Source organism: Panicum virgatum, chromosome 9K (genome assembly GCF_016808335.1).
Source record: "Panicum virgatum strain AP13 chromosome 9K, P.virgatum_v5, whole genome shotgun sequence".
In the NCBI taxonomy this organism is placed as follows: Eukaryota; Viridiplantae; Streptophyta; class Magnoliopsida; order Poales; family Poaceae; genus Panicum; species Panicum virgatum.
The window spans coordinates 66430150-66442899 of record NC_053144.1 but is presented as its reverse complement, the minus strand read 5'-3'; the positions used below and the strand labels follow the sequence as shown (position 1 = coordinate 66442899).

The 12750-nt window shown below is 44.4% G+C and overlaps 1 protein-coding gene across 2 annotated transcripts; it reads left to right on the top strand.

Moving 5' to 3' along the window:
• Window positions 1–2146: 2146 nt before the first annotated feature.
• Window positions 2147–7824, top strand: LOC120647206 (protein CHROMATIN REMODELING 35-like). Of its 2 annotated transcripts, none has more exons than XM_039923885.1 (6): window positions 2147–2277; window positions 3159–3780; window positions 4002–4190; window positions 4755–4925; window positions 5660–7416; window positions 7520–7824. In XM_039923885.1, exons 2-6 carry the CDS (start codon window positions 3160–3162, stop codon window positions 7521–7523), a joined length of 2742 nt encoding a protein of 913 aa, XP_039779819.1. In that variant the 5' UTR covers window positions 2147–2277; window position 3159; the 3' UTR covers window positions 7524–7824. The 2 variants fall into 2 exon arrangements, with proteins under 2 accessions (XP_039779819.1, XP_039779820.1); XM_039923886.1 differs by having other exon boundaries at window positions 2148–2277; window positions 4758–4925.
• Window positions 7825–12750: the final 4926 nt, after the last annotated feature.

The following is a 12750-nucleotide window of genomic DNA, read 5'->3' as shown; positions in this document are numbered from 1 at the left end:
ATAAAAGATTAATCTCGTGCTAATCAGTTAGACTGTGTAATTAGTTATTTTTTCAACTACATTTAATGTTCTATGCATGTGTCCGAACATTCGATATGACGGGTACTGTAGAAATTTTTTTGGGAACTAAACAAGTTATAGTGTGCGAAAAGCACTGTCTTGTATCCATTTTAGCGACGTCATTCTTGTAAGCCTAGCACAAGTTATCAAGGATCTGCTGTCGCGAAAAAAGTTATCAAGGATCTGTTTGATTGGATAACAGTATAGGTAGGCTAAAATATAGACATGTTAATTGTTTTAATAAATTTTTGGCAATTAGATAAGTTATTTTTTGGCCGGCTAATATTTATAGGCTTGCTCGCATTTTGGCATGTCAACATTTTAGAAGCGAACCAATCAGATTCCATATTTGAGGAATGTTGAGTACTCTATCCTGCTTGTGATGAGTGAATTGTCAACCGTGCGGTGTGATCGTGCGCTTGGTCTTTGGATTGCAGGTACACGGGCGTCGAGTGTCGACGGGGAGCTGCCGTGGAGGTGCTGTGGCCGATGGACCGTGCGGTGGACGGCGGTGAAGGGCAGCCGGGACCGGAGCTCGGACCGGGCGGCAGCTGTGGCGTCCACTCCTGGATCGAGTGCGCAAGCGGCGACGGAAGGCGAGTTTATTGGTTTGCGCCACAAAACCAAGGAGGCGGACGGCGGTTGAAGACGTCAAGTCGTGGAGGCACGGGCGTCGGTCTCGGGACTGACGGAGGCGACGGGCGTCGAGGGTGTCTAGGGCCTCGCTGCGGGCGAGGAGGTGACGGGCATCGGGCGGCGTCTAGGGCCGTCAGGAGACCGAGGCGGGAACGGCGTTTAGGGCCACGGCGTGGAGGCGGGAATTTTCCCGCGCGTGAGGTTTTGACTGTTTTCTCAAAACCGGCCATCTACCCGGGTTTCGCGGACCCTCCAAAATCGCGGACCGGATCTTCGTCGACGTGGCGGCATCGCAGCAAAGACTTCGAGTCGAAGAAAGAAGCTCCGCCGTCGATCGAGGCTGTACAGCGGGGTGCTGCTGCCCGACCGGTCTGACCGGTCCCCTGGACCGGTCTGACCGTAGTAGCCGGGTATAAATACCCCAACCAGCCCGTGGCTGGGGGAGGCTCTTGAGTCTTTTATTTTCTCTGAGTTTTTCCTTCTCCCAACCTCTGCTCTAGGTTAGGGACAAGGACTCCAACGCAAAGAGAGATTAGATTATAGCTATTCTCTTCAATCTAGTGGGTGGATGACGGGCGGATGGCTCTAGCCTTTGTATAGGTGAATTCCTCGGTGATTAATGGATGAAATTTGTTTGAGATTCACTTGTGTGTGCTGAGCATCTCGTCCTCCCCTTCTCTCTTGCGTTTTGGGTTTAATTCTCCTCTTTTGGTGTGTTTCTTGTTTGGAGGAGATCAACCCTTGAATTCGTGATTTGATGGACTCTTTGTGACGATTCTAATCCCTCTAGCCGTGTGCTAAACCTACTGGAATCGAGAGTTCTCACGAGTTGGCGATTTTGTGTTCTTGAGAAAACCCCAATTCTCTTTGATCTTACCTTGATTTCTCTCAATCCGTGAATCTTTTGGGTGAGATCCTTTGGGGATATGTTCACGGGGTAGTTACGAAGCTTTCCTCCAAGTTTCGTTAGATTTGGACTTCGTTTGCTCGAGAATTGAGATTTGGAGCTTTGTTGGCGGGCCGACTGGGAGAGACCGTTCTGTGCAACCGGTCTGACCGGTCTGCAATTTGAAATTCCCCGCCCGACCGGTCAGACCGGTCCAGTACACCGGTCAGACCGGTCTGTGTGTGCTGTGCTGAAATTTGTGAAGTTTCACTCGCTTTGCTTCCACGCTGCAATCTGGGTCTTCTGTTTCGAGATAGCTGGTCCATAGCTATTCTCGCTGACCTGGGTTGGAGGGGCTTGCGGTGATTTTGGGACATAGGCCGACGATTCGAATTTCGGAGAAATTTTGATCGGCTCCCATTCACCCCCTCTGGCCGCCAGTTTCGGTCCCACAATCTATATTGTGAACGTTCTTATGAAAAGGGAATCAAATGTCTACTTGGGTAAAAAAAATACTCAATGGTGCTAGTATTAACATGCACATGCTATATTGCTATGCATATTTCCCTGCTTTATGGTTCTCTCTCTACCCAAACGATTGTTGCGTGTCCCTCTCCACACTCTCCTAGCTTTTGCCGCTTTGGGACTGACTTGGGTCACCACCCAACTCTCCCCTCCCCGAGATCATCATCCAGGTTCCTCTCTTCCCCAGCAGATGTTGCACTCATGTCTATTGCATTTCTATATCCGTAGGTTGTTTTGTGCAAGTGTGATCTGTGGGGTTGGAGGGGGTTCGATCGTTGTGGCTGCTTCAACGAATACCTTTTTTCCCGCGAAATTTCGAGAGGTGCGGGGACGGCCGGCGCCCTGCGGAACTCCGGGGCGGGGCGGGGACGGCCAGGGCCTGCCGGTTGCTGGGGAGAGCGGCGGCGGGGAGAGACCGAGCGCCTGCTTAGGCCGGCAAGGCAATTCGGGCGTGAGCATCCGCTGATGGCCCGGCAGATCGATCACCGTCGTGGTCCCCGTCTCTATTGCATGCGAAGCGGATTCGACTCGACAGAATCCCAGCGCAGCCATGCGAGGAGTCCAGCCCATTTCTTGTTTGGTTTCTGGGGTTGGGTGGTTGCATTTGCCTGATTGTCTATGAACTTTTAATTCTTCCTGCTAGAGGGCTATTTTCTCGACTTGCCCCCAAATTAAAAGAAGAGAGGGAAATAGGAATTCAAGCTGAATATAACTTCAATCTGCTAATCGACATGCAAGTTCACGCGACCACGCCTTCGTAGCTGGGTGGGAACTGAAATGCTTAAATCATTTGTAGCTAAAGTTTCTACCCGTTTCATTAATCGTTGCATGAAAGTTTGCTTGACATTTTTTACAATGGTCGTATTTTTAGTGACAGAATGTTCCTAATTTCCTTTCCACCATGAATTTAAGAGCTAATTATTTATGTGTGACAAATATGCAAGGTAGGTGGTCACCAAGTACAACAGAATACAAATTTTTGTTTAATATTTAACAGATTTGCAGTATTTGCCTCTCAAAGCATGTAATAGTTCTTTCTGTTCTTTTGAAGGATGGATCCTGCTGGACACAAAAGGCAGAAACTTGGTGATGAGCACACTAGCTCACCAGGGACCCAGTCTCAGTCAAACATCTTCCTTCATAATAGACGTCTTCGTCTTCAGTTTCTTGAGCTATTCAGTGAATTGAAGGCTGGGAGTGCCACAAAAGATCTGAAGTCAATCAACATCAAACGGCGTGAACTTATGGGCATCATAGAAAGGCTACAAGTACCAATCCAACAGCCTAATGCCAGTCCAGTGCCCAAATTTTCAGACGCAACACTATATGACTCTGGACTAATTGCGAGCAATTATAGTTCAGATAATGTTATCAACTTGGATGCAGACGAAGACAATGTTGAATATCATTCCCAAGCTAATGTGGGTAATGTTGGGGTTGATTCTACAGTTTCAGCAGTTGATTCTGACAACAAGGACAGGGTTAAATCCTGTCGAGATGAGAGTTCATCCTCTAATGATAATGGTAGTTACACCCAAAAGCACATGCTGGTTGAGCAGCAAGTCGGGCATCAGGATATCATCAGGCTGGATAATTGCAATAGCAGTACTGAACCACATGATTTATTTAAGCAACCGAAGGATGGCATGGACACCGGCAATGTTTCTGCTGAGGTGTGTTGCTTAAAAGCAATTGAATGTTGTCTCTTCTACAAAGTTGTTATTTTTTTATCTGATAGATTGATGTATACATATTCCTAATTAACCTATATGGAGACATGAAGAATCATGTTTTGCTTTCATCATCTTTAAGCGTCAAGATTTTGCTTACAGCATCGATTCTTTAAGCTCAGCTATCTCCACCTGATAATGTTCACTCCTTTGCATTTGAGCAGGATGATCTTGAAGAGAAAGGGAAGATTCGAAGAATGATAAAGAAACATGTTGGTTCCTATGAAGTATCTTGTGAAATTGTACAAAATGAACCACAGAGCAAAGAGAGTAATCATCACGAGAAAGACAGCTCGGTTGATGAGTTGAATGATCTTTGGATGGGTATGTCAGTTGCATTGGCATTTTCAGAGGTACTTGAATATGAAATCATTCAATTTGTTCTAACTATATCAAACTCGGGTTCTAGCTTTATGATAGACAACCTCAGACCTCAGTGCCTAGCTTCGCAATCTTCTTTGTGACTTGTTTAATTGTAATTTGATATCCACTTGTGAAGGTTTTCATGCCCACAATTTAGGAGTTTATTCTTACTAGATGAATCCCTTTGGTGCAGTCTTGCCTAGCAACATGACGATCTGACTAGTTGTATTGCAAATTTTAAAGCTATATGTTATACCCTTTATTATTCTTTGAGGGACTAGAGGCTAGAGTATCTGCCCTCTGCGTCATGAAAGCGCGTCCAACAGGATTCGAACCTGGGCTGCTTACTCCAAAGCTGGAGCAGCTAGCCACCCAGGCCTCCTCCCGTTCCCCCCTTTTATTATCCTTTGACTCTCTCATTTCGATGCTTGACCATCAGACTATCAGAGTAGTATTACTGAATTAATTTTAAACAGTATCTTTTACTCTCTTTTTTTAGTTTGTGATTTGCCTTTCCTTTTCCTGTAACTTGAGCTTGATTCCATTTACTTCAGCAGATCAATCAAGTTAATCAGGGTATAGTTCCAATAGAGAGCAACTGTGAGGAAACAGAGGATGCATGTAATCATGACTTCCTGTTGAAAGATGATTTGGGCATTGTGTGCCGTATTTGTGGTCTGATCCAGCAGCGCATTGAGAATATTTTTGAGCATTCATGGAAAAAGGTATAGAATATCTTGTCCTAATTAGTTTAATCGATTCCCTCTTTGTTGGAATCCATAAATTGATTAAAAATCTCAATATCGTTTTCTTATATTATTTCAATCTTGGCATCCTCGCAATAGCAACATTACTGGTTAATGTTGAATGCAATAATTAATATTTTTTTAGCAGGTTATCTTGACAATGGCCTATTTTTGAAACATCAGCTTTTACTCTGTTGCTGAAATTATTTGAAATTTTATGAGGCAATCAATCTGTACACAGTTACATAAGTTAACATGATTTCATGGCATCACTTGGAATAGAAAAATTGGAGCTTTTGTTATTATCTAATGAATCGATTCGCTCAAACAGTTTCTCCATGTATATATGTGTCCATTCATCGAATTTACCAGCTGCTGCTGCTGCTACTATGCAGTTTTGCTAGTGTTTGCTCATATGTTAACAACTTGGCAATTGGCACGTGTAGGCTGCAATTATTGATCAAACACATTTTTACACCATTCCAAAATTCTATTTCTAATGTGTTTCTGACTGAAAGAAAAACATAGATAACTTAAAAGTCCTTTTTCCGATATCAGGTCCTAATCAATATCCCATTTGCAATTTTTTTTAAATTTTTACATGAATGCACTTATTTCTTTTTCTTGGATCGCTAGTTATCCTTGCTCTTTATTTTTTTTGTGAGTTAGCGGATCCCACTTCTCTCTTTTTTTTTTTCTCTTTCATGTTTCAGCACAAGCAGTCATACAGAACAAACCCAGCAAAAAACAGAAAGTCTAGTGATCCAGATCCAACTGAGAATCCTTTAGGTACTAATCTCAATGTGTTCCCTGATTCTCTGTCAATCCATCCTCGACATTCACAACAGATGAAACCTCACCAAGTGGAAGGTTTCAATTTCTTGATCAAGAATCTGGCAGATGAGAACAATCCAGGAGGTTGTATTCTAGCACATGCGCCTGGCTCTGGAAAGACCTTTCTGCTGATCAGTTTTATCCACAGCTTTCTGGCCAGGTACCCTGCTGGGAGGCCATTAATTATGCTTCCAAAGGGTATCATGGGAACATGGAAAAGTGAATTTCTCCGCTGGCAAGTTGAGAACATTCCTTTGTATGACTTTTACTCCTCTAAAGCTAATAGCCGGTCTGAGCAGCGTAAAATATTGAAATTGTGGGAAGAAAACAGAAGTATATTGCTGCTTGGCTATCAGCAATTTGCACACATAATTTCTGACGACTCTTCTGATAGAGAAACTGTAATGTGCAGAGAGAAACTGCTGAGGATCCCTAGCCTTGTAATTCTAGATGAAGGCCACACCTCAAGAAACGACCAAACAGACTTGCTCAGTGCACTTGAAACTATCCAAACTCCTCGAAAAGTGGTTCTAACAGGAACCTTGTTTCAGAACCACGTAAGTGAGGTTTTCAATATTTTGAACCTTGTACGACCGAAATTCTTGAAGATGCAGAGATCCCGTGCAATCATGAAGCGTATACTAAATAAGGTGGACATGTTAGGGACAAGTGTGCGATCGAAAACCATCTCTGAAAAGGTTTTCTATGAATTGATTGAGCAGAACCTTCAGAAGGATTCGAAAACAGTGAGAGTGATGATTATACAGAATCTACGAGAACTTACTGAGAATATACTCCACTATTACCAAGGTGAGATCTTGAAGGAGCTACCTGGACTTGTGGATTTCACAGTTTTGCTAAATATGAGTACCAAACAGGAAGATGTTGTCAAGGGTTTGGTAGGGTTGAAAAGATTTGAAGCACATGCAAAAAGCAATGCTGTTTCTCTTCATCCATGCCTAAAGGATGTCAAGAATGTTGATAAGAAAAATAGAAACATCTGCAAAAGGAAGATGGATTCGATCGTACACAGAATTGATATCAATGATGGGGTGAAGGCAAAGTTCATATACAATCTGTTGTCGCTTTCAGAAGCTGCAGGAGAGAAGGTACTTGTGTTCAGCCAGTATGTGCGCTCTCTAAATTTCTTGGAAACGCTGTTCACCAAAATGAAAGGATGGAAAGCAGGAGTTAACACTTTCCTGATGGATGGGGGTTTAACTCAAGAGCAGCGAGAGCAAGCAGTTGAGAGATTCAACAGCTCACCTGAAGCTAAAGTCTTCTTTGGTTCCATCAAAGCATGCGGGGAGGGTATCTCCCTTGTTGGTGCATCTCGTGTTGTCATTTTGGATGTCCATGAGAATCCTGCTGTGATGCGGCAGGCGATCGGGCGGGCGTTCAGACCAGGCCAGTCTAAAATGGTGTACTGCTACCGCCTCGTTGCTGCTGGCTCGCCGGAGGAGGAGGATCACCATACTGCGTTCAAGAAAGAGCGAGTGTCAAAGCTGTGGTTCGAGTGGAACGAGCTTTGCAACAACGAGGATTTTGAGCTCACCAAGGTTGATGTTTCAGACTGCAAGGACATGTTTCTTGAAAGCCCTGTGCTACAAGAGGACATCAAATCCCTGTTCAAGAGGTACATCTTAATGACTACTTTGGGTATTGTTAGACGTTCTGTATCAGCTAGTAGAAGGTTGAACACGATGACGAGTAAACCATCCTTTTGCTTTGTTTTGCAGGTGAATGCATGCGTTGGATGCTGACAGAGTGACAAACAACTTGATGGTACTGTTGACTAGTCTAAGTGCTGGACATTTGTAGTTAACGAACTAGGAGAGGAAGTGAAGCAGGTTCTTTTTTTTTTAATCTTCAAGCAGGGTTTATTTTTCGAGGAAAAAAAAGTTGATCATTAAACTTAATTAGGTCACATTCAGTCTAGGAGCACAACATGCTGTATACATCTAGGAATTTCTGTTAACCAAACCTCAGCTGATAGCTTGTCTGGCATGTTGTGCCAATTCATGCGCTACTTTATTTTGCTCTCTATTGCTTCTTTGCACTGTTTGGCAAATCCAGTGCTGCAGTGCAGTGTGTTTGTATAAAGTTGTGGCAAATCCACATCAGCAGCTGCACACGTACATCAAGGGACACAAGACACAACACAACAGAGGAACAAAAGATTCATATCCGTGATCTATCATCTAAATGAAAGAACATCTACGCTCTAATGCTCTATCCAATATTCCAGTTTGATGAACAAAGGTGCTGTTGCCGCTCTTGTGAGAGACCTCTAGGCACACCGGTTATGCCTGAATCGGATGGATTCTGTACTTGTTGATGCATTCAGATGCTGCATCAGTCGAGCTGCAGCCGCACACCGGTTTCTGGGCTGTGCCCAGGCGCAGCCGGAGACCTGGGCTTAGTGTGGGCCGCCTGGTCACAATCCGCGGCCCAGGTTGAGGGGGCCATGGTCGGATAGCGCGACGGGAGCCGTTGGATCGCAGACGCACGGCTCATATTTGATCAAGCACAAGTCCAAATATATGTGATCGACCTTTGACATCGACTAGGTGCGTGCGTGCTCCGAAGAAAATAACTGTAGGTCGGCACCAGTGCTGTGAAGAGACTAATCATTTTGTACACTTTCTGAATGTCCCCTCGATTTGCTAGAAAATTGACAGCCAACTCAAATCATAACTAAAGGACTTGGTTTTGGGTAGTCGGTAGGCAATCACCCTAAAACGTTGCAAACAGTTTGTAACAACTTTTAGTGTCGACATCTTTGCAAACAGTTGGCAGGGTAAATTTTGGCCTAAACCAAACATACAATGTGCAGAGAGAGTGGGGGACTGGGGAGTCGCTATCTCATCGAGGAGTGATGACCCTGGCCCTGCTGCTGGGCAAAGAGTGAGACAAGAGGCGACGAAGCATAAACTCAGCTGTCGGTGAGAGACGGAGTCATCAGGAATACGATGGACTCCCTCCAATACTGGTGCTATCCCAGCACAGTGAGAAATAGTCTGCATGGTATGCGTACAGGATGAACGAAATGGTCAACTATTCTGTACTGTTAGGTGATGATAATAGGATGATATGAACGTCTATTATTTGGCGGCGGCCATTTGAAAGTTCTCTTGCCCTCAGAAGTCTTTAGTCGTTGTCCTCTTGTGGGAGATGCAGCTTGCGTTCTTCTCAGCCAGGTCAACAAGGTTGTGGAAAAATAGCACCTTCAAGTCAAAAATATTAGAACAGTTGGACTAGCAACCTTGTTGGCCTGACTGATAAGAACAAAATTTGCATATACAGATTACTTCTGAAAGTTTGTGCCTGCTTGTCTGAATTGCATATGATTCTATACTTGCATAATCAGATATATATGGGGACATTCATTTTCAATCTCCACCTGCCTAAGTAGGTCAAATGAAAGGTTCTGACTATTCATATGCATCCATTCTACATGTCTGAATATCCAAACTATTTTTTTTTAAAAAAAGATCTGAATATTCAAACTTTGTTGGCCTGCTCCTCCACCTTTCGAGGAATCCAGGTGCACACACTGCATTGCAGCCACCGGCCAGTATATCTGTCTCGAATCAGATGTCATGAGAAGTTCAAAACTTCAAACCATGAGCTTATACCGGAAACCATGCAGACCATTACACAAAAGCCATAGAAACACACTACTGTTTCTGCATTGCTGTTAGAATTGAACTGAACAACTGGTACCATAATTCAGAACATGAAACATTAGTGTCTACAACCTCCAAAGGAAGCCAAGGTCCAATTGGACCAACAACACATCATATATGGGACTTGAATCATCAGTACACGAATCTTCAAGCTACCAAAAATACCAATCTAATACCCTTTTACAGCACCCTACAGCTTACATATACAGTTTTGGTATACCCCCCCCCCCCAATTATACTGCCCACTACGTACTACCTCACTTACCATACCAGTATATATATATATATGCGTATACACTTACTTGTTTGATGAAACCGTGTACCATGATGAACTGAATGTATACCCGCGGCGGCGCCGGCCGGCCATCCCAGGCTTCTGACGCCGTCCGCGTTATTCCCAGCGGGCACCCCAGCAGCCGCGCGCGCTCACGCGACAAAATCGTGCAGCAGCTGCGACGAGCCGAAGCGCTGCCTGTCCTCGGAGGCGTTGATGAACTCGAAGTCGCCGGCGTTGCCGAGTGTTTAGATAGGACACTCGGCAAAGATCTTCTTCGCCGAGTGCTATAATAAACACTCGGCAAAGCTTTTTTTTTTCTTTCTTCACTTCCTTTTCCATATGTATTCTTATAAATTCATATCAATTACCTCAACAATATATTGTTAAATTCACTTAACAATATGTATTTGTTTTTTCTACTCATATAAATTTTTTATTTTATGCAGTTATAGCTCAAATTTAATGTATATGAATTAAAATTATATAATGGTACTTAATACATTAAAATTATCAAACGGCTTTAGAAAATTATCAAAAATTCACATGAAGCAAACTTTCTTCTCTATTGCCTACACAAAAAGTTTTATAGTCAAATCATAATTTGACCGTCACTTTGATTCCAAATCTTATAGAATCCTACTCAATGCTACGATCTTTCATCTGAGACGCATTGATTTCTAAACATCCTATGTGTCAGAATGTTCGAAACTTTCTCAAATTTTTACCACAACCTTCACGTATGATATCATCACATCATGACAAATCTCATGGTTTTTCGAATTTTTTTGTTTTTTAAAATTTTAAAACCATACGACCACATGTTCGAAGTCATGTTTTCTGAACAAGATGTTCAATTTTTTTTTATTTCATAGGTTAAGCCTCAAACAGGGATGAATAATATGAATATTAAATTTCTACTCATTCTTTTCTATTATTTAAATCACTTGCAGTTCAAATTTGACTTAAATTCCAAAAATTGCTTGAAATGCAATTAATTATTTAATTATAGCAAATAGATACAAAAAAAATACCAAACTTTAAAATGGAGTACCACATATTGTATGTGAAGAGAAGAAAAAGTTTGAGAGGTAGAAGAGAAAAAAAAGTTTATTTATTTGTCGATTGCCAGAAAAAACACTAGGCAAACTTGCTTCTTTGTCGAGTGTCAGAAAAATAACACTCGGCAAAGCTTTGTTCGCCAAGTGTCAAAAAAACACTCGGCAAACAAGCAAGTTGCCGAGTATTTTTTTTTTGCTGAGTGTTTTTTTGTGCAACAATGTTTGCCGAGTGCCCGACAAATAACACTCGGCAAACTCCTTGACACTCGGCGACTATGGGCTTTCCCCGTAGTGAATCTAATACTGATATATAAATAAAAATAGAGAGTGAATCTAATACTGATATATAAATAAAAATAGAGGAAGTAGCTAGCAAGTAGCAACTTTATTTATTTTCCTCCACCGCTGGCAAGCCTTGATGCAGTCACCGGCTCCACCGCTCAGCGTTGCCTCTGCAGCTGTCGACGTAGCAGAGCAGATACTGGCCGATGTTGCAGGGCCTGTCGCGGGGAACCCTCCAGCGTCATCCTCATTGTTTAATTTCATGGTGATCCAACTCGATGATGCGGCGGTTCAGTCCTGCTGCCGCCGCGATATGGTCTGCCTGATGATGGCGATAAACCCTTCAGGTATATGAATATCGCGGCGGAGGCAGTAGACGGGAACGTCTAGGAGAAGACGAAGACGAGCACGCAGCCCACGAACGCCGCGCGGCTGCCGAGGTTCCTCCGTGGCACCAGCCTTGTTGGGATTTTTCTTAGTAGATGTCCAGACTGGGAGTATGAATAGTAGAAAATGTGGCAACGAAAGTAAGTGTCGAACTCTCTAATAATAATTAGAAAATTTAACCCTTTACACTGTGGAGAGAGGGGGCTATTTATACCCCTAGCCCTCGGCCAGGATTACCTAAATTGCCCCTCCCAACTCATTTACAGCTCACTCTCAGCCGGTTTCGAGGTAAAATTACAAGGTGAGAAATTTACAAATCCGACATTCTCATGTATTCGGAGGGGGTACAACTCCGACCTTCTTACATATTCACGTTTTACTTACATGTCTTCAGTCGCCGAAGGTTGCTATAACCTTCGGGTACCTCCGAGAGTTCAGGCCATGAAGATTCCATCAACGAAGGTCTTGATCTTCGAGTTTATGTTTCCGGGTGGCCGTTCGTCGCCTTCGGCGCGGTGGAGGCGGTATCCTTCGGACCGAAGGTCTTGGTGCTTGCGCTTGCGCTTCAGGGCAGCCTTCCGTTACCTTCGGCCTTCAGAATGTGATATCCTTCGGCCCGAAGGTCATGGTCTTCGAATTTGCGCTGCTTAGTGTTCATCCGATACCTTCGGGTATATTTAGCTCCATTTCATTGTGCCCCTGCAAACAGATTAGGGAGCATTTCCGAGGACGAGGACTTGACCCGAAATTCCAATCCCCAACAAGCCTCTTCCCGGCGATTACTACCTCCAAGTCCCCAACACCTCCAAGTCTCCATGGCCGTCTCGCTTGTTTCTTTCTGGCAGCTCCCGCCTCCCGGATTGCCGCCCTCATCCCGCGATACTTGGGGCAGCTGACCTTTTCCGTGCGGCGCCGCGCGCGGCTTATGGGAGCTTTGCGCAGGGACGCGGCTCGAGGGGAGCAGGCGCGCGGCCCGCCGCTACTCGCGAGAGGAAGACGAAGACGAAGAGGGGGCTGCCTGGAGCTCTACGCCACATTGATCTCGGCCCCACGATTACGATCCTACGGCCACGAGGGACCCCAGGGGTGGACGGTATTTCGTAATTTCCCGTCCGCCACCTGTTCGGGGTATACGGTGCCGCGGCGGATAGTACAGTTGGACGCCGGGGAGCAGCGCTACCCTACGATGCCGAGGCAGCACGGGGAAAGTGGAGAGGGCCTCGCTACCATCCGCACGAGGAACGGGAGCACGACGCCGGGGGAGGCCCCGGTGGCCA

What these genes read in the sequence shown, in the direction of transcription:
- LOC120647206 (XM_039923885.1), top strand. Translation starts at nt 3,160, where the DNA reads ATGGATCCTGCTGGACACAAAAGGCAGAAACTTGGTGATGAGCACACT. An exon ending in TTGCATTGGCATTTTCAGAG is followed by an intron (nt 4,191 to 4,754) that starts GTACTTGAATAT and finishes CATTTACTTCAG; the next exon opens with CAGATCAATCAAGTTAATCA. An exon ending in TTGAGCATTCATGGAAAAAG is followed by an intron (nt 4,926 to 5,659) that starts GTATAGAATATC and finishes TTCATGTTTCAG; the next exon opens with CACAAGCAGTCATACAGAAC.